Genomic DNA, 27,893 nt, shown 5'->3' with positions numbered 1-27,893 from the left:
GACATCTTCAACCGATGGCAAATATCAGTTGAGCAATATTTCAATCTCAATTACAATATCATCAGCGTACTGGACTACAAAGGAAGATTTCTTTGGCCCAACAAGATATTCGACCGAGCGAACTCTTATCTCACAAATCTTGAACGTAAAAGCCATCATCCTCGAGCGCTCATTGCAATTAGAGCCCCCAAAAATACAACTGTTATTCTCCAGCCTGGTTCTACAGACATGATTGAAGACTCTTTCCGAGGATCCAAAATGTGGTGGACGAGATCAATCGAAAGAAAGCCAATGCAAAAGAGCAATCAGCTTGAATTGAAGTGCTTGTTTACATTGAAAGTGGCAAGGCCTAGCAAATCATTGTTATATGATTATTGCGCCCATCTCAAGAAAATTGCAGAGCGAATTGAGGAGAACAACAAAGACATAAGTCTCTTGATCAATGATGGCTATGAATTTAGCCGGATTCTGTTCAACCATCCCTGTACTTTCGATTTCCTAGCACTTGATCCTGCTCTTCTTTTTGGCCCTCATGGAACTAGAAAATCAAGCCTTATCGCCACCATTGCCAATTACATGTAGTACGATATATATGATTTGAGCTCAGTAAAGTCGCTAGTAATGGAAAACTACGATTGTTTCTGTCAGAAACAAGGAGAAAATCTATTATTCTTGTTGAGGACATTGATTGCTCACTTAGTGAATCTAGTCCTCGTCCAAAAAGTATTGATGATTACAACGATGTAGAGGATAATGATAATGTTACTCTCTTTGCGTTGTTAGATTTAACAGATGGGTTGTGTTTCTCCTTGGGAGAGGAGCGAATTATTATCTTTACCACCATTCACCGAGATGATATTGAACCTGGCTCTGATACCATGTTAAAGTCCCAGGTATTGTGAGTATTTTTTATTTAATATTATTCATCTTCTTCACTCAATGAGATCACACATCTCATAATATATATGCAAGAGGTACCCTTTCACCAAGGGACACCATACTTTATTATAATATTAAATAATTAAATATTAATGATTATATATATTAATATATTATTATATTATTAATAATTATAACTATAATTATATTATCACAATTAATAATATAATAATTATAATATAATTATATTATCAATATAATCACAAGCTTTGTGTTATTTATGTAGGCCCGTGGATTCCGACCATAGCTACAATAAATCAACACCCACGTAAGCGATTTTCTAGATAAAAGAATTTGACAGGGAGGTCCACAAGAAGCTGCAGTGACAATATACATGTGTAAAATCCAAGCATCTTCACTAAGATCATTATATTTACTTTCTACATCATTTTATTGTAACCATAGTAGGATTACGTGGAATTGAGATAAATAGAATTCGATTACTTAGGATTTGGCACAATGAAAACCAATATTTATTTATGCTTTGTAAAACTAGAGTAGGGCACTAGGGGTGGCAACCCCTACTAAGGTTGAGGGGTACTTCTCATAGGGTCTTCGGGCAACCTCTCATTTGTTCCCTTTCACAATACAAGGTAGGATTGAGGGTTGGAGCTCTTGTTGTCAAGCACAAATTAAAGCCTTTGAGGCCATAGGGACGTTCACAATGCATTAAACTTATTGTTTTTCATGTTAAATGGCTGTTTTCTCTTCCTCTATGTTAGATGTGAATTTAGATTTATTAAAATTTGATAAAAAAATGAGCTCTTAATTGATCTGTAAAATGTTTGAGATATTCTTCAAACAATCACCAATTATAGAAACTAGCTTGTCAACTGCACACAAAACCTTCTAACAGCTGAAAATCTTGGTTAGAATGCTTATAGATTCAGTTTAGTGTGCTCAACGATGCAATGGAGAATGGAAATTAGAAAACACATGCACACAAGTGCAAATAAATTACCAAAAGAGTCTAGACATGCAAATGCACCTGGAGAATCCCTCAAAAATGAAGAAAACTTGAGAAGAGATTGCTCACACTGGTCATGCCACAAATGTACAGTCAATTGCAAGTGTGTACAATGTCACAACAACCAGCAAGTTCAACAATCTCCAAACACCTGCAAATGGTCACTGTGCCATGGAAACCTTGTTACTTATCTTGCAATTGGCAACTCTCATACGAAATGAAGGTAGAATTGAAAGCCAACATTTGAACAATGTGATGTCCCCATCTAAACAATCAAAACACGATGATGCCGCTCTAAAATAGAATTTAAAAATAAATAATGATACAATATATATATATATATATATATATATATATATATATATATGTATATATATATATATATATATGTATATATATATATATATATATATATATATATATATATATGTATATATATATATATAATTAATATTAATTTCATATTTATCAAATAATAATATAAATTTTACAATATTAGATTATTGACAAAATAACATATTATAATAATACATTATTGCAAAAATAATATAAATACTGTATTATTAAATCATCCTAAATAAAGTTAATTATTAAATTAAATATAAATAAACTGCTGGTGTCAGAGGTTGTCTCCTCACAACAGACAGTGATTTATGATAATCAGATATTGATCAAGAAGGCAATCTAATCGGTGACAAATAATTACAAAAAGGGTTAGGGGCAGCGATCTATTATTATAGAGACATCGATTAAAAGGAATCTGACTCTCATTTATGAAACAAGGCTTTATTTTTGAAGTCGACGTATTAAAGAACAGGCACGATATTGATAAACAATGATTATGATAATCAGACATTGCATATGAAAGGATTATAAAGGCATTAATTAAGCAATGAGGTCTAATCAACAACAAATGATTGTTATGAAGGGATTCGATTTGGAAGAGAGGTGACTTATCAACTCCAAAGGCTGCCACCCTTTTGATTTTGGGGATATAAGAGGAAGTTCAATCTCTCTTCAGCAATCACGGGATTTTGGTATTTAATTCTTCTTTGTATCCTTACGGGTCTGCTATTATGTGAGCATTGTCTTTGGGGCATCCATTGATTGATTGAGGAATCAGTTTAATCTTCTGGAGAACGTATATTTGTTGCATCACTTTAGTCAAGCATATTGACCAGTTGAAGTGTTTTATGACACACAGTGCTTGCCAACACAAAGTAATGTGTGCAAATTATCTGATCTGATTTATTCATTCTTGCACAATACAAAGCCTGGAAATAACAACATTAACATAATCTAAATTGGAATAGCAATGCCAAACATTAATTCCAACAATTATCAGTCATTATATCAATGAAATACCTTAGATAAGCAACCAATGCAGTCATTATAAGCAGATCTATAACAGTTATGATCAGCTCTGTAAAATGCTCTTCTGTAGTTTAAATCAGACCTCTAGGAGCCTGCAATGGCACCCAGGACACCTTCAAACAGGTAAATAGGCTCTCCAAACTGCTAAAAAATATAGGACAGCAAGAATAAACTCCTGACTGGTATTGCTCAAGATACCTTCTAGAATATCTGCTGTAGCTAATTACTACCCAATGACACTTGGATGGCTAGCTCAGTTCACCTTCAAACCACTCCAAACTCCTCAATCACCACTGAAAATCTCTGCAATCTCTCATTCCAAGCTACATGCCTCAGCAATAAGGCTATAAAAATGACCAAAATGCAGATTAAGCTCCAGAAAAAGCACAACATGTGCCAAAACCAGGTTAGGTGCTATCCTCATAGGGTAGACATGTCTAATTAAATAAACTATGCATCCATTGTTGCGTATGATATATGAAAATGCATAGCTAGGCTGCAAGAAATCCAAGAAATCAATACCTACAAACAGAAAATGACCTATTCTGAAGATATAAGCCAAAAGTGTATTTGGAATGGTACAGCTAGATTTGACAAAAGTCTTGAAACCCCTTGAAACTTGAACAACACTCTAAAAAAGCATTAAACACATCAAAAACTGAACACCCAAATGAAAATACTTCATAAATATTTTCTTACCAAACCCTTATCACTAAACTTGAGCCAATCTCTGAATACTCAATTTGAAAATCAACAACCAGCTCGGGTGGATCGTTCACTACCGAAACCAGGCTAACTAAAGAGGGTTTTCATCCTCAACAATCCAAAGAAGAACTCTCCAAGTTCATTCCAATAGCATCTTGTTATGTGTGCACAAGTAGAATAAAATAATGAGAGCCAAAATCCCATTATATAGACTTGGAGGGAGAAATTAGGACAAATTAAATATTCCAATATAATCTTCTGTAATGTCCCTAGTGGGGAGTTGTCTATTCGACGATTAAGACCTGCAAACAAATGTTAGTATTCCCAAAATATGCAAGATAAGTAAACATGTGTGATATTTATACAAGTAGTAAAGATATGCTATTCTACATATTCAACCATTAAATGCTCTTTGATTTATTGCTAACTATACAAAATGGGAACCTTCCTTAGGTTGATCTTACCTTGATTGACCCAACCCTCTATTGAGAACTCTTTCTTAGTTGGGACAACCCGGTAATATCTGCCTAAGGTCTCTATGGGATCTCTATTAATGAGTGAACTCATTAATGCTCTCAAACCTGGCAGAGATCCCACCTCTGTCCAAGCTTCCCTATCTCTGACATATGCATATGGTTAACCTCTACAATATATATATTGCCTCTAAGAGATTCGTTACGAATCTCCCTCTGGATTCTTATAAAGTGTTTACCATAGCTAAGGTAACCATGCTTTTCACATTTAATACTTAAATTACCTGTGGATTCTGGAAATGGCGTATACCCTCTGTTCCTTCCCTTGTCACTAGGCTCTGGGGCGTCCGCACTGGGTTTCTTTCTCTGTAGTTTAGTGGCAGTGGCCAGGCGTAGAAACGGCGACGCTCTTCCTACGAGACCGCCTGTATGCGGGGCTATATGGCATACAACCTCGAGCTCTGGTCGCGTGATTGCTTTGCTAGTAATGTTGGCGATTTCCTGGTCTTCGCACTTCCCACACTCGTCCGTGGTTTTTTCCCTGTCCGTGTTTGCCAGACTTGTTATTCATATGCTTTGCGGCCATGACTTGTGGTCGTGACCTTTGGATGTCATGCTTTGGGTTTTACTTGCTATGTTTGTTTTAATCCATCTTTTACGTATATCCTTCTGCCATTCATTATACTCCTATTCATTTTAATAATTTGATTTATTATGATTGTTTATTTATCAATGTCTTTATTATTATTCACTACTTTTATCATTTAACCATTATATTTTAATATTTAATCTTTTCTATTTTATTATTTATTATTAGGTACTCTTTATTAAAAGAATCATGATTTATTATTTATTTACTTGATTTATAATAATAATTATTATTAATCATTTATTATTATCTACAAATAATTTTATGATTAATGATTTATTATTTATTATTTACTTGATGTATAATAATAATAATTATTTATCATTTATTATTATTTTACAAATAATAATTTATGATTAATATATAACATTTATTATTTACTTGATTTATAATAATACTTATTATTTATCATTTATTAATATTTACAAATAATAATTCATGATTAATGATTTATTATTTTAATTGGCAATGATCAATGTGTCTTTGACAAATTTAAGTACCGGGGTATATTTATTAATCAGGGGTCATTGCATCTTCCCTCAAAACAGGCCCCCATATAACTTTTAAAAACAACTTATGTTCCATAGCCTAGGCATCCCGATTGGAGACACTTTTCGAAATATTAATTCACTAAGTAAAATATTAAAAAAGTGACTTTTAAAACACTTAAAGTGAAAATATTAAAGTAATTTCCATCACCTTATGGAAACTTGCCAAGGGATCGAAAACAAAGAATCGAACATGCCGAAATCAACTTAAGATGACATATGAAGTAGTGCCCCCTCCTTTTATTGCCCAGAAAATAACAGTCCTATCTAAGTATAAGAAAAAATTAATTCTATATTACCGAAATTATATAAGCAGCAACACTAATTATCATTTAGATAAGCTAGTATAATAACATCTACATTCATAGTTAATAATATTAGATAATAACTTCATAATTTCATGTAAATGAATACCTGCCTTATGCTCTAAACAGAGTGTAATGAGTTTAGGAATACCTGGAGATCCGAAGTCGAGTCCTGTAAACAGGTTAGGAGAAATGAAATCTATGTACAGTGTTGCATACATGATTATAACAGATTCTACTAGCTGTGCTATTAAGATATTAGTTTGTTCTAAAGCTTTATTCACATATCGAACATAGGCTAGTTTGGACAAGTGTGGTGCCCAAGTGACTTCCCCATCTAAGCTCAAGTGTGGTGCCCAAGAGACTCCGTCGTCTAAGCTCAAGGGCAGTCAAAACCCCCTTCACCCCACGTGGCCCATGCCATCGATGAGGTGGCCTACCTAGTGGGTATCCTATCACCGTTTCCCTCCATTTGTCACACCTATCCTATGTTCCACATTTACATCTTCATCCAGTATGACAGACGAGGAGGGCAGTCACAGTAAGGTGCCCAGGAAGTCTATACTTCACAGACCCAAGGGCAGCACCCTTGTACCCCCTTGGCCTCATGTGCCTCCCTGGTCTTAAACCATGAGGTGGCGTGCCTATGAGATAACCCCAACACCGTTATCCCAACTGTAACTCTCTCTCCCTCTATCATGGCTGGAAAACATTCAAAATATCTGTAGGTATGCAAAAAACTGCAGAATATCACCAATCAGATATAACATACATATATGAGCAATTATATCAGCAATACATTGTTTATCAGGAATATGCAGAATATCAGCAATATTCATTATAGATATGCAGGATAGTGGCATCATATTATTAATCATGAATATGCAGAAGTAGGCGTATATAAATATTATTGCAGCACATATGATATTTGACAGAAATTCCATACCAACTGCAGTGACCAGACGGATTTCCTGAGTTGCAATGACTTAGGAGATATCAGATCTTAATCCTTCGAACTACTGAAATGCCTGTGTGTTCCTTCACTTTCTCACGTCTTCCTCCTTCCTCTATAATTTCCGCAAAAGTTATATCTTTTCTATATCCCCCTTACAAGCCTGCAGCCCGATACCCTTTTATCCTTCGTGTAGGGGCAGATTAGAGAAGGTACAACTCTTGTAAGGGGGCATGTTTACCAAGGGGTGTAACCTCTGTGTTAACGAATCGGTATTAGTAAATTTAAACTATATTGTGATTAGCATTAAGAACAATTCATTACAATTGTGTTAGATATTTAATCAAACGAGAGCATTAACAATTTTATTAAGTGTCTAATCAATTCTTAATCAATTCGATATTTACATTGTGTACTAGTATTGAATTATTAACAATTAGTTTCATGATACCAGGTGTGGTTTATGACAGATGATAATTGATGCCAACATGATGTCATGCCCCCAATCTGACAGTGACCTTGTCGCATGAAATGCTCTTACCATTAATTAGAAAATCGTCTCATTTATGAGACTACACGATTTTCTATGCCCCAATCTGACAGTGACCTTGTCACATGAAATGCTCTTACCATTAATTAGAAAATCGTCTCATTTATGAGACTTTACGATTTTCTATGATCTTTAGACCAAAGTAATTAATGCACCTGGTGGTAATTACCTTCATTAAGCATAATGAAGGAAACCATCATATTACATCGTAAACTAAGCATTCTAAGTATCCACAGCGATTCCTAAATAAATAACAACGAATAGATAAGAGACATCTGGAACTCTAGGCTTACAAGAATACGACTATGAATCATTCATAAGAGTAGAAACAAATTCGATAAGATCATAAAGAGCTGAGAACGGATATGTGTAGGAATATTGGCATTGCCTCAAGAGGTCCTCATCTTAGAGTGCCTCTTCTACCAACCACAGCAATCAAGAATGAGAAGCAGCGATTACACCTCTGCACCCAACACATGTGAATAAACAGGAAGAAAATAGCGATTAAGAAAGGACAGAGGTTCTCTTAAACAACATCATTAAGGCACTTAACAATAATCCGTTAGTTTGAGTTATGAAGAGATGTCTCTAAGAAGAGTGTGACCCTTGCACGGGAATGACAACATCCAAGAGTCGTCTCTTCTCAAGGAAACGCGAAACTATAAAGGGCAACATCAGGAAGGATTATGGGGATATCCAGCACAACAGATATAAGTTCAATACTACAGAAAGACCAATATATTTTATCGATAAGATCAGAACAAAATTGTTATTAAGTTACAGGCAGTAACATCCTTGTTCTTGGTGGTATGCATGGGGATGTGTTTAATACATATGCTTAATATATGAAGCCTGATCATGTTCTTATGCAGAATTAATAGTAATATTAATATGGACTGTAATATATATGATGGTCATACTTAATTTCATATATATAGATAATACACAAGAAATTAGTATACTTATAGTCTAAATCATGTTATTACTCAGTATTTAAGAAGATGGGAATGAGATATTCCAAAGAGGGGCAGTAAGATAGGGTGGAAATCAGGAACGCATAAGCCTTGAGGGTATAGACCCAAGATAGGTAAGGTCTTGGATCTGTAAACTTTGAGGGAACCTGTTGTCTTTGGTCTCTAAGCACTTTGGTAACATACATAGACCTTCTCCCTTAAAACTGATTTAGTAGCAGGGTCTGATATCTATATTAAGAACTATGAATAATGAAATTAATCATCTAATGAGGAAAATAAATAAGCACTTGTTAATAACTAATAAGTTGAAGAATATCAATGACTGGCTTCATGATTAGTCTCTCAATCAATTTAGTGTATTGAAATAGATTAATTATGTTAATCAGGTGGGGGACATAACACATGAGCACACATTATAAATAGCAGAATTCTCTGAGAACTAAAGAGAAGAAACCCAGAAACACCCAGAAAGATTGGTGCCATGCAAGCTTTTACTGTAAATAGTAGTATTCTTTGAGGACCAAAGAGAACAAATTCAAAATTAGCTAGAAAGATTGGTGCCATGCAAGCTTTTACTATAAATAGAAGTGTTCTCCAAAGACCGAAGAGAACAAACCAGAAAGGTTGTTGCTATTCAAGCGCTTACAATTAATAGCAAATGCCTTCAGAACCCATTGAAATTGAGAACCAAACTCACCAAGAACACTAGAACCCTTCCACGACATTAGGAAACCTATGGAAAACTTTGAAAACTAGCTAATGCTTGCAAATAGGATGGCGTAAATATGGGGACATTACGATTGTTTTTAACATGTGGTTGTGGTTGACCTTGTGGTTGTTTGTACATTATCTCAACATGCCAATGAGCCAAAAACAATTGGAGATCTAAGCTGCTCTAAGATTCAAAGATGAGAAAAAGAAATTTCATAATAGTCTTATTCGGTGGTTTCAAACTGAACATTTCCATGGGATAAGCTAAAGAGAAGTATAGGTAGATATTAAATTGTTTTGCTAATCAACTCTACCATTGAATTGGTGGAAGGAAAATTTAGCAATGGCCTGGCTGAACATGTTATTGAGTGGCGTGCTTCAATTCAATCAATAAAATAGTTAAGAGTTGTGTTGATCCACATTTCTCATTGAAAGAGGCAAGTTCAAGCTCAATGACAAAGTTATGAACTCAGGGCAATAAGGCATCCTTGATGATTAGGCCAATAATAGCCCATCTTAATAATTCATCGATTGGTGGTTTGTGCAGCAATGACCACACCAAATATTATTGTTGTCATAAGTTGAGCATTATTAGGAGTGAAACATTGTGTCAAAACCATATCACACTCTTTCTAAAGATGTCTACCTCCAATGATAATATTGTGCATGACAAGTATGTGAAGGAGAATGCATCATTAGGAGAAAGCTCCCTTAGGGTAAGAATCTCCTCTAAGGTAAGTTGGGCATCCTTAGGAGTGAGACATTGTATCAAAACCATAGCATACTCTCTATAGAGAAGTCTACCTGCAATGATAATATAGTAGATGACAGTTTGTGAAGGAGACAGTGTCATTGAGAGGAAGCCCCCTTAAGAGAGTTTTGATTAGATTATTATCTCATGCTATCGTGATATAAGCACAAGAGTGAATTCTTTGTGAATAGTTGGTGTGGTATTGTTAAGAAAGCCAATATCGACCACCTCCTATGAGTCATTAGGTAAGGTTGAGTCAACAAATTGTTTCATGATGGCTAAGCCTTCCTTGGATGATTTATTAACAATTTTCAGCCAAAATCTTGCAGGAGCATTAATTTATTTAGTTGTTTTGTTGGCTAGTGTTGCTTTGCTCAAACAATAGTATAGGGGATCCAATTGGATGATGAATTTTGTTGTTTACATCATTATTGTCCAAGATTTTTGTTTGCAAAGGCAAGAGCAACACATTGCTTCTTTATTGGAGTGTAGTTGAGTTTATAATAATCTAGTGTTAAAGAGATATAATTGATGTTTCTATGTTTATTTGTCTTGTGCAAGCATGCCCTCGATCAATGGCCATGAGGATAGATGGATGGTGTAATTTAAACATAAGGTTGTCAAATGCCACTTGGACCTAAGGAATCCAGATGACAGGTACATTGTTGTGAGGGAAAGAAGTCAAGGGAATAGACTTTTAGGGATAATCGTCAAGGAATATCGTTAGGAAATTATTTGTATCTAGGAATGTTTGTGATTGTTTACAGTTGTCCAGAGGATGCGTTTTAAGTATTATTTTAACCTTTGTGGCACCAACTTCAATGCTTTGATGAGAGACAATGAGACACCAAAAACAATTCTCAAGGTTAGGGCTGGTATTATATTTGCAAAACTGTATGAGGATGAATTACAAATATTGAATATGTTAATTTGGCTCATGACATTTCTTTACAATAATTGTTATAATTGAATTGATGGTTCTAAATATATGCTATAATTTTAATTTTTGTTACAATTTTATAAACTTTAAGTTCTTTATGATATGAGTTTTTCCTGAAATCATTATTTTAAGTTTATTGGATAATAATGTGTAGATATTTAATATTTTTCTGTTTCAATGTTATAATTACATGATAGCAATAACATGACCTCAATTTGTAGAAGGGAGTTGCAAGCACATGTCACACTCTTGGAAATATGGCATGTAACCACGATTCTTTCTTATGAAAAAATGGTTTATTCTTATGCATGGCAGTTTGTGAGACTGATCAGAGAGTATTAGGGATGTTTAGAAACATCTCTTTGACCTTTCATTCAAGTTGTAGAAGTTAGCATGAGGTAGAAAAGGCAAAATGTTGACATCGCCACTTGTAGTAGGGGGTGAATGAATATATGAATGTCGTGGCAAATAAATAGTATAATGCAACAAATATTAGAGGAAGTGGTGAATGACCATTTGTTGTGACATTCAAGCATACATTATGGCAGTTTTGTACTAGTGGAATCGGTGATATCCCTGTTACCTTGTGTTTTGGGGACGAGGTAGGGCGGTGTTGTGACCATTTCACACATCGCCCCATTTAAAATGGGGACCCCCTCTTTTTGCTCGTTTTTCCACGCCTTTCGCTTCGTTTTTAGGGTTTTTGTTAGTTTGTCAGTTCTCTGGATTTAGGGTCAAGCATTAGGGTTTTAATTACCGTCTTTTCAGGCCAGAATCCAGTCAGTTTTGAGAGCTTTTTGAGCCTCCTTTTGTAGGATGCAATTTTGAATGAAATGAATTCGCCAAAATGGTCTATTTTCAATTGGAATTTTAAGTGCAGAGTCTAAATTTGTCTAAGTGTTGATGATGAAATGTGAATTTTGTCCAATTGAATAATTTTGACCAAATTTTGACTTTTTTTTGATATTTGATCCCGGGCATTGGAAATGATTTGTTTTTGCCTTGTGAAGTGATTAAACGTGTGAAATCTTGATATTTTGGCCTGTAGGAGCAAAATCGCTCCTGTCCCTCAGTGAAGGATTGGAACTCGTTTTCAAATATCTTACTGTCCCTGCAAGGTCAAGATGAATTTCGAATTGGAAATGATAGAGAAAGGTGTGATCTTTCCGTTGAATATAAATTGAAGAATTTCACGAACACGGAAATGCCTCCAGGAGTCAAAATCGCTCCTGTCCCTCAGTGAAGGACTGGAGCTCAAAATCAAATATTGTTTTGTCCTTGCAGGATTTTAATGACTTGACGATTTGAAGAGGTCCAAGGAGATGTGTTTTATCAAATGAATATAACTTGAAGTGCCGTCGTGAAGGAGAATGACCCAAAATGCAAAAATCGCTCCTGTCCCTCAGTCAGGGACCAGGGCGAAATCCATTATAGCTCCCGTCCCTCTCCAAGGGACCAGAGCGAAATTCTTCATAAGGCAAAATTCAGGCAAAAATCAAGCAAGTTATAAGTTCGAAGGCAAGAAAGGAGGTGAATTGAACCCGTTGAAGATGAATTGAAGATTACAAAACGTCAACAAGGGACCCAAATGCCCAAGTTCGCTCCTGTCCCTCAGTCAGGGACCAGAGCGATTTTTACCTTAGACAAATTTCTTGCCAAGTTACGATGAATTCCAAGGCATGGATGAGTGAAAAGGTACATTACGAATCCGTTGAAGATAATTTTTGAAGGTGATAAAGTGAGATGAAGCCTACAAGAGCAAGATCGCTCCTGTCCCTCAGTCAGGGACCAGGGCGATATAATGATTATATTGCCTCTTCTTCAAATTCAAGACACTCCAAGTCCGGATATAAGGTGGCAAGGACATTTCGAGGCATCTCCATCAAGCACAAAGCATCAAAAGTCGCTAACATTGAAAGATTTGTACCAAATACCCTACTTCACTCCTGTCCCTCAGGCAGGGACCAGAGCGAAATTCCTATAGAGACCTCGATTTTGAAAGTTTAACAAGTACCAAGTGGCTAAGAAGGATCAAGCGACTACGTTTTACCCAATGAAGGCAATGGTAAGTTGAAGAAGGCAAAGACAAACTCAAAACCTTGAAGTTCGCTCCTGTCCCTCTCCAAGGGACCAGAGCGATATCTACTATAGTTGCCAAATCTCTCAAAAGTCACGTTAAGGCAAGGATAGGCAAGATCAAGGACGCTATTTGGAAGGCAATGAACGAAGAACAAAGATTGAAAGTTTGCAAATTTAGACCAAGACACAAGGATCGCTCCTGTCCCTCTCCAAGGGACCAGGGTGATATTTGTTAAGTCACTTGTTATCCTTTGAAGATCACGTCAAAGCAAAGTTGCACAAGGTTTAAAACATCATTTGGAAGGCGATACAAAGGAGGTGAACGTTAAGATGTTACCAATTTAAGCTTGAAATGGAGAAAACACATGGATCGCTTCTGTCCCTCTCCAAGGGACCAGGGCGATGATCCTCCAAACATCAAAAACGCCTTGTAGAAGTCAAGTGAGACAAGCGTGGAATGAAGAAACAATGTTAATATTCGCCTTATGATGGAAATTGGAGATTGAAGATGCAAGATCTAAGTGAAAACATCTAGATCGCTCCTGTCCCTCTCCAAGGGACCAGGGCGATAATGGTCATAAAAGGCATTTGTTCACACAAGCAAGACACTCAAGCTCGAAGAACCCAACGAAAATGGCAAATTCAACGTGGAGATGAAGACTTTGAACGTTAAAATTGCAAGAATCAAGACCAAGATGATGGATCGCTCCTGTCCCTCAGTCAGGGACCAGGGCGATGAGGTTTGCATTTTTTTTCATCTTTAAATTTTGGCGCTCAAACACATTTTTGAATTTATTTAAATGCTAGAAAATTCGATAAGTTTGAAAATCCAATTATAATGGCATTTAAAATTTGCGCTTGGTATTAATTAATTATTTTTGCCTTGTAAGAAAATCGAATTAATTAATTTATAAACAAAGGCATTTAATAATTAATTATTAATTCATTAAAAAATTAAATATAGCGCTTGGTATTTATTTGGTTTATGAAAGACGGCTTTGTTATTTATTTAAAAATCATTTTTAATTGCCTAATTTTACAAAAGTCGGCCTAAGTGGTAATTGAGGTGTGAGCGCTTATAAAGGAGAGGTGAGAATCGTCATTTTCACATTATCATTTTACCATTTCACATGCGATTTGAGGAAGATAAAGGAGTAGTGCGAATTGTGTGTTAGAGGAGCGAATTTTAGTTCATGCAAGGTGGTGCGAAGTATTATCCAAGGCGTTAACATCAATCTAAGGGGTGCGAACCTTAGTCTCATTTGTGCGAGCTTGTCATAGATATTGGAGATCACGTCAAGGATATCCCAAAAGGTGGCGAAGTTGCTAACTTGAAGAGGAGATCACGTTGAAGACCATCTAACATCAATTTTGCCTAGGCGATTTTATTCATTTTGCATTCTAGAGTTAGTTCTCTAGTGAGGTATGGTGATATTGGTTTTATTGTTTTAAATTTTGTACGTTGATCGTCATAGCTTAAATTTTGATTTTTGAATTTTGAATTCCTAGCTCAATCATTTTAGGAAATGATAACTATAAGACTTATCATGAGGTTTCCTAAAGTACTCTCTAATCTATGTTATTTATTGCAAAATCTAGTTTCTCATTATGAAATGTTGTGTAGGTATGGCAACCCCGAAGGCGGGAGCATCCACCAGTCGTTCAGCTCTCATGAAGGAAGATTAGAAGACCGAAGAAGTGGAGACCAAGATCGTATCGAAGTGGAGCAACATTGGAGATACTAATTTGGGTAACTTCAGCACGAAGAAGTTTCGAGAGGTCCCTTACATTGGCAAGCCATCACCTGTCGCCCGGAGAATAATCGAGAGTGGCATCATAAAGGCGGCCGGCTTTCCTCCAGCTGTTCAGTGCCATGAGTTGATGATCGAATGTGCTCGTCATTATGATCCTCAGTCCAGAACAATCGTGTCCAATGAGGGAAACACTTTGGTGTACCTTTCAGAGGAAGCTATAAGCGAAGCTTTCCATCTTCCAGAGCACAGGGACATGATATACAAGAGCATAGAGGGAGCCAGGTCAATGTACGAAGATGATCCAGATGCTTGTCTAAGCATCATCAACAAGAACTGGTTACTCAAGAGCTGTCCCCGTCTAAGCAAGATCCCGAACACACCGCACAGGATTGATTTCCAGGAGGAGTACAGAGATTTGATTACAATGCTCAATCGAGTTACTGGAGCCCCTCACGCCTTCTATTTTGAGAAGTGGATGTTCTACTTCATCCAGGTGATTGTTCAAGGGAAAGGTACCATACATTGGGCTAGGATGATCAGCCATTGCTTGGACGTACAGTTGAGGAGACTCAAGGCTACCAAGTCCTTCCACATGAGTTCATACGTCATCTATGCCTTGATCAGGAGTTTTGAGTACGCAGGACTACCTCACAGAGGAGTGATTGGAAGAGGACCCGGTGAGGTCAGAGCTTGTGATTCCTATGCCTACTTGCATCATCCGCCAGGAAATAACTACAAGTTAGTTAATGATACCTTCACGATGAACATCACAAGGACGTTGCAAGGTGGGATTCACAACAGATTATCTCAGGATGCACAGGAATTAATAAAGAGGTATGGTGCTTGGTTCATTCAGTTTCCGAAGTTCACTTATATTAGAGTGCATGGATGTCCTTTACCTCCATACATGTTGCCGAGATATCCGACAGACAGAATTGTGTTACTTGAAGTAACAAGACAGTTGGCAGCATATGCGAAGGCATTCAGACACAGACATGGGAATGGAGTTCCAGTACCTATCATTTTGGGCAATTCAGTTGAGGTATGTCCTAATGCTTTAGCTATGGATGACGCAGAGAAGGAGTTAGCCTTGTATTTTTTTTCATCCTTTGCTTTGAGAGAAAGCTTTGATCCACATGGACATTTAGAGGAGACAGTCGGTAGAAAGTTTAAGCATGAGTACCAAATAGAAGATTTTATGATGAATCTCTTAGATGATCTTGAAGTGAAACAAAAATTGCATTCTAGATTGCCTTTGGATTTCATCAGGAAATGCAGGATTTATAGAGTGGCCGACCAAGCTCAGGACAGTGGCAGACATATCCAGTCATCCTATGATCGAGAAAGCAAAACAATAAGGTTGGATTGGAATGAGCCCGAGGTCGTGGATCTAGATACTTTGATGGCACCAGTCTTGTCTTGTACTCGCAGATGGGTTGACGTACAGCATCAGAAGTTGAGAGAGCAAGGCATAGCTATGACTTTCACTTTGGAAGAGAAACCAGCCGAAGGTGGAGCTAGTGTGAGTGAAGGCAATCCTAATCCTAGAAATTCAGGTGAAGGTAACCTTCGATGTGCCAGTGAGGGCAATCTCCATCCAAGAGGTTCGAAGAGAAAAGAAAGATCAGAAAAGAAGGAATCTTCCAAGAAGAAGCAAGGGGCTAACAGAGATCGATCATCTGGTACATCTTCTAGACCAGAGAAGAGGACACTTCAAGTAGAAGAATCTATGGAATCGATGGTACAGAATGACAGGCAGGAAGAAGGACAGGCACCACAAGGGTCACCAGATGGATCTCTCCAAGATTATGAGTTAGATGAAGATAAAGAAGACAACGAAATGACATCTCCTCCCAGAGAAGAAGAAGTAGTACATAAAGAAATTCAAGTTCAAGAGACAAGATCGGCTATCCCAGATTGGTTGAAGGAAAGATTAACCAAGGTGATCGTAATAGAGGACGAGGACAATGCAATTGATTTAGAGAGCCTTGTTGGACGCTCACACGAAGTAACAGAAAAGAGGAAGGCTACCAAGATGTCCAAGATGATTCGAGATGAGACTGGATCCAGAAAACTACAGATAGCTACACCGGCAGTAGACAAATATGAAGGTGAGATCTTAGCAGAGGAATATGATATACAGACATTTGAGCTAGGACCATCCACAGCAGAGCAGACACTAGATGATGCCACCGATTCATTTGAGGCATTGAAAGACAAGCTTAGAGAAGAAATGGAGAAGAATAGAAAGCTTGAGAGAGAGGTCGGTGCATGGAGGACATATTTCAGTCATCTCAATGAACCTTTGGGACGTCAGGATCCAGCTAGATCACTAGTACAAGCACTTCCACTTCAATCAATTAATGAGGCAGAAAGATTCAGGAACATGGTCCAGCGTACGAGTACTTGGATGGATAAATCTCATACAGTGGCAGTAGAATTTGTAACAAGGATGATGAAGATTATTCATCAAGCTATCCAGGTTCTTGAGATAATCCACAATTTGATGATAACAGTAGTAGCCGCATTTGCCCATACCAAAGATGTTATCATCCCTGTCTTGAAAGTAATTAGACACACATCAAGGAAGGTCTTAGCACAAGAGAAGATTATAGATGGAGGACCTCACAGTTTGCTTCAGTGGTCAACCTTACTCCATATGAAGAGTGTTCTCTTCGAGGACATTAGCGTTAGATGTAGCCAAGTTGAGGAGGTGATCAATCCGATCCAGGACAGAGTATTTGGGGTACTTCGTACCATTCTTGACAGGAGGATCGAGGTCGAGACAGATGTGGATATGCAGGAATTAGAGGATAGAATCAAGGTCATCTTTTGCAAGGACGCAAATGTTACAGATGAGCAATATGATCAGATGTTTGCCACCATGCTCCTGATTGAAAGAACAAAGGAACTTGAATCTTCATGGGATGCAGCTCTTCTAGATGCATTCGATCAGGTCATCCACTTGGAAGAAAGTATGAAGAATCTTCCCGAGATTCCAATTGCTGAGATCGAAGGAATCGTATCAAGATTCATTGCATATGCTAAAAAAGAGAATTGGAAAGGGAATAAGATTCTAGATGAGAGGTTGTTATAGATGACATGGCATCTTATTTGTCATTGGTTTATGTCTCCTAGGTTTTTGTGCCAAATTTAATATTTGGCTATGCATTTAATATTGTTCAGTAAAAAGGAGGCCATTTGTAACAAACCCTAATTAGGGTTTAGGTGTCATGATCTTGACCGTTGATCTACTTTCAATCTGGACCTTTCATTGTAATTGAGGATGCTATTTATACCCTCATTTTTTCATTTCATTGGTAATAGAATAGATGTAAGAGAGAATAGAGATATTAAGAGATTAGAGTTAGAAGCAATTTTATTTTTGTAGTAAGATTGAGTTTTGAGGAAAGGAATTCAAGCAATTGTTGTACATGATGACTTGGAAATCAATGAAATATTGAAGTTATGGTGTTTTGTTGCAACTTTCTTGGTTATCTTCATGGTTGTTCAATTTACTTGAATCATGCTCAATCAAAGTAGTGTGTTAATTTGAAGGACATAGTGTGAGACTTGATCTTTGGTAGGATTCGCTTTCCATACCACTAGCTTCTTGCTGATTGTAGGAACGCCTTGCGTGGTCGACTGGATATATTTGAATCACTTAACTTTCAATCATTATTGTATCTTGGATATGTACCTTCGTGGTAGTGTCTTTGATCTTTGATGCATTGAAAATCATTTGTTACCTTAGAAGATCGCATCAATTTCAATTGAGTTGTTATCTTATGGCAAAATTGAAGTTGGTTGAATCTTGCCAAGTCTTGTTCACACAAAGTCATTCTTAGGGTTAGACTAGATTAGACCTCTTGAAAACCCTACTCTTTTGTTATTTTTTTTGAAAAGTTTCTTTAGTTTAGTAAAATCTCGAACTTTCGGAGCGTAAGACCCCTTGAGGATACAGCAAATCACATCATACCACTGGTGCTTGTCCACACGTAGAGACCCTACTTACCAGAACATTGGACTCATCCTAACTGATCCTTCATGCGAATCTTCAGCAGTTAGAGACTTTTTTCAAGAGAGGATAAGATGCCTTTAGGTATTTTATTCTGTGTATGATAGTGTACAAAATACACGTCAACAGGTGGGTACAGGGGGACGTGCTTCGGCGGTGGGGATAGGAGGAAGCCATTTTTGGGGGATTTTAGAGGACAATTATTAAAAAAATAGGGGAAAAAATATAGAAAATTTCAGATATTCATATGATAGCATTCATAAGGCAATCATCATATACATCGTAGAACCTTAACATACAATATTGGAGTTCAATCAATATTTTCATTTCATAGAAAGCAACAAACAAATGAAGTTTAAAAAAATTAATTGCGTTGATTTACAAAAACATAACATATTATATAAAAATTACACCAAAATGCCCAAATGTTGCAGTTTCAAGTTTCAACTGCAAAATGACAAATATATAGAAATATTAATATGTCGCTGCTCTAATCAGCCTCCCCTAACATTGCATCAAAATTAGAGTTTGAGTCATTGGCACTATGAGAGGCCATCTCATCCAATGGAACCCCAAGCAATGCTTCATGTGCTTCCTCATCAATCCGTGTAGTATATTTGGGGTCAACATCCCAACGTGCTGCTGGAGTTCGATGATACTTAGGAGTTGCTGATCCTGAAGCCGCAAGACACTATGAATAACCACCAACTTCTTTGATCGTCCAGAGGTAAGCCTATTCCTCTTAACTGTTTAGATGAAGCTACATGTAAATCAATTCTCCGCAACAGAGAAACTAACAACCTGTGAAAGAAGATGAGTGCCAAGCATCCTCAACTTGGATGCATCCTTGCCATGCCATGGCCACCATCCAATGGGTTTGGATTGAGCTAATGTAGCTCTATCCATTCTAGCCTCTGGTCTATTGAATGTTGGGCCATGAAGACTCATAAACTCTAGCCATTATGATCAAAGTTTGCTAGACTCCTCCTCAATATACATTTTCCCAAGGGTCCTCATCAACCCTTCTTTCATCTCTTTATCATGAGATGGAGGCACTCTCCCAGGTCTAGTTGCTTACCATTTGGAATTGAGAGCATAGGTATGGGGTATTCATAGTGTTTCACTTCCATGTCAAAATGGGTCTAATGTGCTCCTAACTAAATGACAAATTAGGGTCCTTGCTGTAAATTGCTTGGCTCATTTGTCCAAGTCAAATGTTTCTTAAATCTCTCCAAGGCTAGGAGAGTCTGTATCATCATAACTTATGACCCACTCAATAGGTGAGATAATGGAGGAGATATAATTATAAAGAGTAAAAAATATTTAGTAAATTTACAAGTTTGAAACTTAGTCAAAATGAGAAATTTAATACTAAATTCAGCAATGCATTAGTTAGTAATAATAAAATCAGAAATTTAATACTAACAATCAGCATTGCTTAAAATAATAAAAAATAATTCTCTTACCTAATTGTGGATGTATAGTAAGTTGTAACTACTAACCAATTCCTCAAAATCCCAAAAGTTGTGTAATAGTATGATGTGGGGAAATAGAATCAACCCACATGGACGACTAGCAAATCTTTCCTTGAAACTTAATTGGTTTGTTAAGTAGATTGTCTTGAGTGAAGTGAGATAGTAGTGGATAGAGTTACGTTGTAGCAAGGCAAACAACCCACATGGACGACTAGCAAATCTTTCCTTGAAACCTAATTGGTGTGTTAAGTAGATTGTCTTGAGTGAAGTGAGATAGGAGCGGATAGAGTTGTGTAGTAGCAAGGCAAACCTCCCACATAGGATTGTTGTGATTGACATAAAAGATTTGTTCATGTAGCTACAAAAGTAAATGACAAATGTTGTGTTAGCTAGTAGATTGCACAATTTTGAGTGTGGACAATCATGTCATAGTGGGAAGAGGTTTTTGTGAACTCAATGTGCATGGTAAATAAATGGACATGTTACAACATCATATAACCTAAAATATGGGCTACAAATTGTGTTTCATAGAAACCAATTGTTTGTCAAGGTACAACTCCTAGATAGGATTGTTGTGATTGACATAAAAGCTTTGTTCATGTAGAAATGAAAATAGATGACAAATGTTGATTGTTGTGATTGCACATTTGTGAATGTGGAAAATCACGTCAGAGTGGGGGAAGAGGCTTATGTGAACTCAATATACATGGTAAATATGTCACAACATCATAAAACCTAAAAATTTGGGCTTCAAATTGAGTATATAGAAATGAACTATTAGACTTACCATGGGACCTAAAAGGTAAAATACATAGTGGCATTGTTGCTTTGTTGAGATTATTGTGTTGTGGTAGTAAGCCACATTGTAGCTATTCTCAAAAGTTGTAGGTGTACTACAAAAATTCTTGTGTTAAAGACTTGTGATGAGTTAATGGAGGAAAAAGCAGGTTATATGACATGATATAAATACATTATTTGGTTGGTGGGATACATGTCACTGGCATGAAGTTCTTGTGTGTTGGCTTCTTGTTATAATTTGTTGAGCCCATGTGGGAATGACAAATATAGAATTCTAGGAATAATGGTACTGTACAATATGTAGTTTTCATCATTGGTGTTGCCGATGGATGTTAGTTTATGAAATTCCACATTGATTTGTAAATTTTAGGAAAAAAAGATCCTTTAGGTAAAATGTTATTATTTTATTAGTGATTAACAGACAAGGTATTGGTTAGTGATTAATGTTTTTAGTCGATTAATAGGATTCTTTTTTGGTTGATAAAAGGTTAAATAATCTTATTTTAATAGTTAAATTTTTTCTATTATAACAATTGCATTATCTTTATTTGCTTTGAGTATGAACATATTAATATTTAAGAGGGATATGAGATATTGGGAGGTTTGGCTGCACAAAAAATGTGAGACATTTTACTTGATTTCAAATACTATCAACACCAAAACAAGCCTACTAAAGCACAAAGGGTCTGCGAATATAGATCCTATAAAAAAGTAGAGTTTTATAAAAAATTAGGAGTTCAGAATTTTTTTATAAAAAATATAGAGTTTATAAATTTTTTATAAAAAAATAGAGTATATAAAATCTATAAAAAATTAAGAGTATATAAAAAAAATTGTAAATTTTTTTAATAAAAAATTAAGTGTATAATTTTTTTTATAAAAAATTAGATAGGGAGATATCATAGCTGCAGCATCATCTAGGATCTATTATCTTAGGCGCACATGTAGGAGGGTCCAGATGCCGAATGGTATAGGCTCCTCTAAGCAATAGACTTCTAGCTTTTATTTTGATATTTGTTTGGAACTTTTGATGCCACAGATTTCATATTCCATGACTTTGGTAGACATTTTGACACTTTATATATCTAATGTGCTATTTCCTCAAGCTAAAATTTGTGTTTATACTTATGCGATCAATGTATACTTGTGTATGTGTTAAAAGTAGCTTCTATTTCATGAGATTATTGTGTAATTAATGTTTATTTATTAAAGTGTGCATGGAACAAGTTTTAAATCTTTAAAAATCTCTGAATTTCTTGGGTTTTTCAACTTGTTGAGTCTTTGCCGAGTCTAGGGATTGAGTCCAAAATCAGCTTGCTGAGTTTGAGGCAAGTCCAGGTCTTGTAACTTTGGTTTATACCCCAAACTCAGTCATACAAAGGGAGTAAGGATTAGATCCAGATAAAAGACTAACTAGTTAACTTAAAAAAATATCACATAACACTTCACATATAGAATTTCAGTATCTTTGTATTATTAATATCAATTGACTACATTCATATATCCTTGCATCTCCTTTATACTATATATCTTCCTCTATAATCTTCTATATTCATCTAACTTGTCATATATATATATATATATGTTTAGAGGATGAGACATGACCCATCTATCTTATCCCTATCTTAGATGGTGTCTTTCGAGTCTTATGCTCCACGTGTTCCTTACATTGAGATGCAATAGGATTTACCTGACTGTGTTGAACTGTTATACTTTCCTGCCAACATTTATCATAGAATGCTAGTATCTGCCCCATACATTGATTGGTTGTAGCTGAAATCAGTAAAAAAAGTCGAGTCTTATGCTCCACGTGTTCCTTACATTGAGATGCAATAGGATTTACCTGACTGTGTTGAACTGTTATACTTTCCTGCCAACATTTATCATAGAATGCTAGTATCTGCCCTATACATTGATTGGTTGTAGCTGAAATCAGTAAAAAAAATCGATAAAAGGAGAAAAACTGTATGCTTTTTTGTAGCATGAGCGTATTTTACATGAAGTATTCTTATGCCGTTTGACCACTTGTTTTTTGCATGCAATTCCCTTATTTTCATTTGCAATGTAATTTAAATGCATTATAAGACACCATTATTACAGGAAATTGAACGTACAGTATCAGCTTTGTGATGATTTGATAATTCTTACTTTCCTTGAATTGCATTGGCATTGTTAAAATTCATTTTTCAACAATTAGAATGAGGAAAAATACTTGGAACTATTGCTTTTCTCAAGCAATTGAATATTTTTAGAATTATTAAAATTGATATGTTGGTTTTTTGCCTTTTCTAGCTAAAGAAATATATGACTTATGGAACGAGTATGAAAACAATTCTTCTCCAGAAGCAAAAATTGTTAAGGATTTTGACAAGGTATGCAATTCTTCATTTTCCTGTATTTTAGGTTTCATGTTTTTCTTTGCATTTTCTTATTTATTGCTATGATATGGTTCCTAGTACATATATATGAGATTACACAAACGATGGAAAATAATTGAAAATTTCAAATATTTAAAATTTTGTAAAATTTTGTAAAATTTTACCCACAAAATTTGGTTCTTAAATAAACAATTGTCTAATGTGTAATAAGTTTCAATAAAGTGTTTTTGACTTTGGCAAATTACTAATGTTTTCCTTTTTATAAATGACTAATGCTTGTAATGTTATGTATCACAGTCCAATGGCTAAGTTATGTTTAATTATGACTTGTATGTTTGAGGCTTGAAAGACTGCCTTCTAACCCAAATAATTCTTCACAAAAAATTAATCATCGTTGCATTTGTGAGCTATAGTAAATATTTAATTAATGTATGGAGAATGCCATATCAATTTAGGAAGGTGCGCTTGTTTGGTGGTAAAAGATTTTGTTTTTATAGAATGGTTGCTGCGTTGTAGAGCCGTGCTTCTTTTCTTTGTGTACCTATTGTTGGTGTAAATAAGGTATTTTACCCAGATAGTTCATTATTGGGTCCTATTCAAATGTTTACTTAGGTCCTAGGGAATCTTTCTAGAAGGTGTTAGCTGTCATAAGAGCTTATCTTTTGACATTTACTTTTAGTTACCTAAGTCATTTAATAGTTGACACTTCAATTGTTATGTCTTCTTCTGCGTAGTCTTTCCTAGAGGACTTATTAGCCTATTTAATTTCTGTAGGCTATAATCGGGCTAAAGGGAATTAATTAATATAATTATTTAGTATTATTTGTAAATTATATTATAAGGGTAATATTATTTAATTAAATTTAATAAAGTTAAAGAGTGACTTTAAGGTTTATTTAAGTAGGATTTTAATTAATTCACTTTATTATTTCCCTAAGCTCAAATTTAAATTAAAAAGAGAGAGAAAACCTAAAAGGTGTAGAAGCTTCTCCGGTGGCTATAGAAGAGCAGCTTGGGCCTCGTTTGAGACATGGTGGCTCTCCAAATAAGAATGAGAAATAACCAAGCATGTCTTAAATGAGGCCCAAGCTGCTTTTTTATAATCAATAGAATCTTTAGGCACCTTTTAGGTTTTTCCTCTCTTTTTAATTTAAATTTGAGCTTAGGGAAATAATAAAGTGACTTAATTAAAATCACTTAAATAACCCTTAATGTCACTTTATAATATTAAATTAATCAAATAATATTACCTTTTTTTGGTAAGTAAAATTAAATAGCTGCTAAGGGGTAGCACACATTCTATAGTTTCCAAAAAAGATTTACATTTCAGTTCTACATATCAATGTCCACCATGATGCAGAGGGTAGGAGGATCTTACCCAAACACCTAAGGAATCTTATCCACACCCACACAACTCATTCCTCAATACCTCCCATTGGTTAAACACATCACCTCTGATCCCCTACTCTCCACATACTAGAATAACACCCAACACATTGTCTCACTGTTTTAGGACATTCAAAAGCATAAATGACAATATTTGTTGACCAAACAACTCATAAAACTCTCTCCCTTTGGTTTCACATATTACCAATTTACTCAAGACACTCACACATTCCCTTAGGCTCTATCCATTTCCATACATACTCCACTGAACCATTAAACACAACTTTGAAACTAAATAAACAAAATAAACCTTCTTGCTGTCCTTCTTAATAGACCCGTACTCAGATATCTATAACTTTTGAACAAAACATTCTTTTCTCAATCGCTTCGGTGAGATTATTCCAAACTTAACCCTCCACAACATATCCAAAATTTAAGAAGATCCAACGGTTCAATGATGAGATATTGCCCTCGCATCAGGACTGTTGCAGTCACACCCCAAATCTGACTATTTTTCAGTCTGAAACCTTCATGAAGCACGTGCCAAATCCATCATGGAACCCTGTACACACCATGGACAGGTACAATACATCCTTACCCTCATCCCTGCCCAAAATGGGGTTTGGAAAAACATCTAAACAAAAGTTATTACATTTATGAGGCCACTGGATGCCCTAGTAAGGGTTTTGGCAGATTTTTGTAAAACTTTGATATCTTTATCAAATGAACACCAAATCAAATGCCACTGCCTCCAAAACAAAGTTAGATCATTCCTTTATCATCCCAAAACAAGAATATTTCAAAATACAAACATGAAATGCATCAAAATTAACAAAAGATCTAACTGTCCATGTTGAAAATTCAGAAAATGCACATGAAAATATGGTTTTTATTGCTCTGAATGATTATCTTCGACCAAACACTCACCATATCCCTCCATATCATTGTTTTACAATAATTTATAGCATTTTTGGCCTTCAAGACCAAACCATAACCACCCAACTACCTCTAACCACCTATTTTTGTCATTTTTTGCAATTTTGACAATAAAAGTTGCTCAAAAAGTTGTCAATATGAAACAACTTGACCCCTATAAAAATTTCAAACATGTTTTATTCCTCACAAACCTATTCTACCCTTCAAAACCCAATTTTAGCCCTTTCTAGGCCTAATTGCCAATTTTGACAATTTTACACTTTTTGACCTTTCTATTACAATTCATTGCATTTATTGGCTCTAATGGCCATGATTACATTGTTTTAAGACCTTAAAGGCCTTTTAGACTTCATTACTCATTTATTCTTCATGAGGGCCTATCAATTACCCTAGTGCACCTTGCCTCCATAGGTCTTCATAGGTGCTCCATAGGTGCTCCTGCACCACACCATAGAGGCTGTATAACTATATCCTTTCCCTATACCCTTCCCCTAATAACTGCGATGATTCCAAAAATCCACCTTCACAACAAAATGGTGGTCTCGAGCAATGCAATATTATGTCTAAGCTACCCATACAACAAACTATATTTAACAGTATTTGATATATGTAATAAAACATCCCATAGCATCTAAGCCATCCTTTCATTAGGCAATCCAGTCTACAATCTTGTGGTCCTCCACCTTCGTATTCCCTTTGGCACCCACCTCCTCAACCTCTGTATTCACCTCTTCTTTGATGATAGTGCTTTGGTCTTCCATTTCTAGGTTGCAATCCACACCTTCAACCTTCAAGTAGTCCTTGATCCACACTTCGCCTTCATTCAGCCTCATCTCCAACAATTTTTTTAGGAACACGACGTTTCTAGCAATTGCCGACTTCTTACCCTTATACGCCTTTGGCTCTGCCATCATGACAATTGGGAGTCGTGGCAGGGGAATTCGTTTTTCACCTCCCACATTTGCCAACACCACATCTATCTCCTCGAGATACTAGGCCTTAAAGACCTTCTCGCATAAAGTCTTCACTACCATCTTCGGTTCTCCCATCTCTAACAGGACCATCAAAAACATGGCCGAGTTATCAGAATTTATCTGATATCTATGGTTGGACTAGATAATTTCTTCCCCTAAAATCACCTTGACCGCATGCATTACCAGTTCATGGATGGACTTAAGAATAGATCTAAGGCATTTTATAGTTACCTCCCCAAGAAATGACATCTGCCTCTTTCTAGCCATCAGCCTAATTGGGGTTTCCATTTTCAGCCAGACACCTCAACACCTCAGAACACATATGATGAGTCATTCTTGGCTGCTAGGGCTATAAATAGAGTTTTTCGTCTGGCGTGTTCCACTATGCTAAACCTCCGTTTGTCAAAAAATGATGCCATCCTTGTCCTGTCAAATTCTCTTCCAATGTAGAATAATATTAATGGATAATATACTTTTGACAGGTAATATTAAATAATTAAATTAATTAATTCCCTTTATCCTGACTATAGCTTAGGGGAATTAAATAGGCTAATAAATCCTCCAAGATCGAGTGTGCGGAAGGGGACATTATAGTCCTCCCTTCTTGAAAATGCTTGCCCTCAAGCAATTGCAGATTAGGATGTTGTAGAATCTACTTCTCAAGTGGCATCCTCTGCGGGTAAGTTTTTCTCCATTTGATAAGATACTCCTTAATTATCCTGCTCAACTTCCTTTCCTTGACATATAGAATCTCATTAGGTGCCAAGACCAACTTGTCTTCCTCATCCAACTGTGGTAACTTTGTTGAGGTAGTAATCTGCTACCTCAATGCTTTCTGGTGGCATGATAAATGAAACACATTGTGGATCTTGCTACTCTCTAGCAGCTCAAGCTCGTAAGCAACTTCCTTCACTCTCTTGACTATCCTATGGGCGATATAATCGGGGTTTCAACTTTTCTGTAGCACTTTTCTTCAGTGAATATTGTCTGTATCGCTGCTATTGCAAGTACACCAAGTATTCAACCTCAAAGCTATGCTCAATCTTGCATCCGTCTGCATAAAACTTATGCTGGTTTTGAGCATTTTGTAAATTATCCTTAAGAGATTTAAGGATGTTTTCACTCTCCTAGATCCAATCTTTGGCTTTGGGAGCCCTACTGTCGCCAAGAGACAAATGTAAAATGATAGAGCATCATAACCATACAATGCTCTGAATGAAGACATTCCTATTGACATATGATAGGTGGTGTTATGGC

At 36.0% G+C, this 27,893-nt stretch overlaps 1 protein-coding gene across 4 annotated transcripts in view; it reads left to right on the top strand.

The window, feature by feature from the left end:
* Positions 1 to 27,893, top strand: part of LOC131063902 (uncharacterized) — a 210,947-nt gene that overhangs the window by 125,345 nt on the left and 57,709 nt on the right. For all 4 annotated transcript variants that reach the window (XM_057997854.2, XM_057997855.2, XM_059218225.1 and 1 more), the window contains exon 5: positions 23,255 to 23,334. In XM_057997854.2, the coding sequence (XP_057853837.2) occupies positions 23,255 to 23,334 (80 nt within the window). The remainder of the gene's footprint in view (positions 1 to 23,254; positions 23,335 to 27,893) is intronic.

The sequence above is a fragment of the Cryptomeria japonica genome, chromosome 3, assembly GCF_030272615.1.
Source record: "Cryptomeria japonica chromosome 3, Sugi_1.0, whole genome shotgun sequence".
NCBI lineage: Eukaryota > Viridiplantae > Streptophyta > Pinopsida > Cupressales > Cupressaceae > Cryptomeria > Cryptomeria japonica.
Note: the sequence above shows the minus strand (reverse complement) of the source record. Positions and strands in the feature narration are given on the sequence as shown.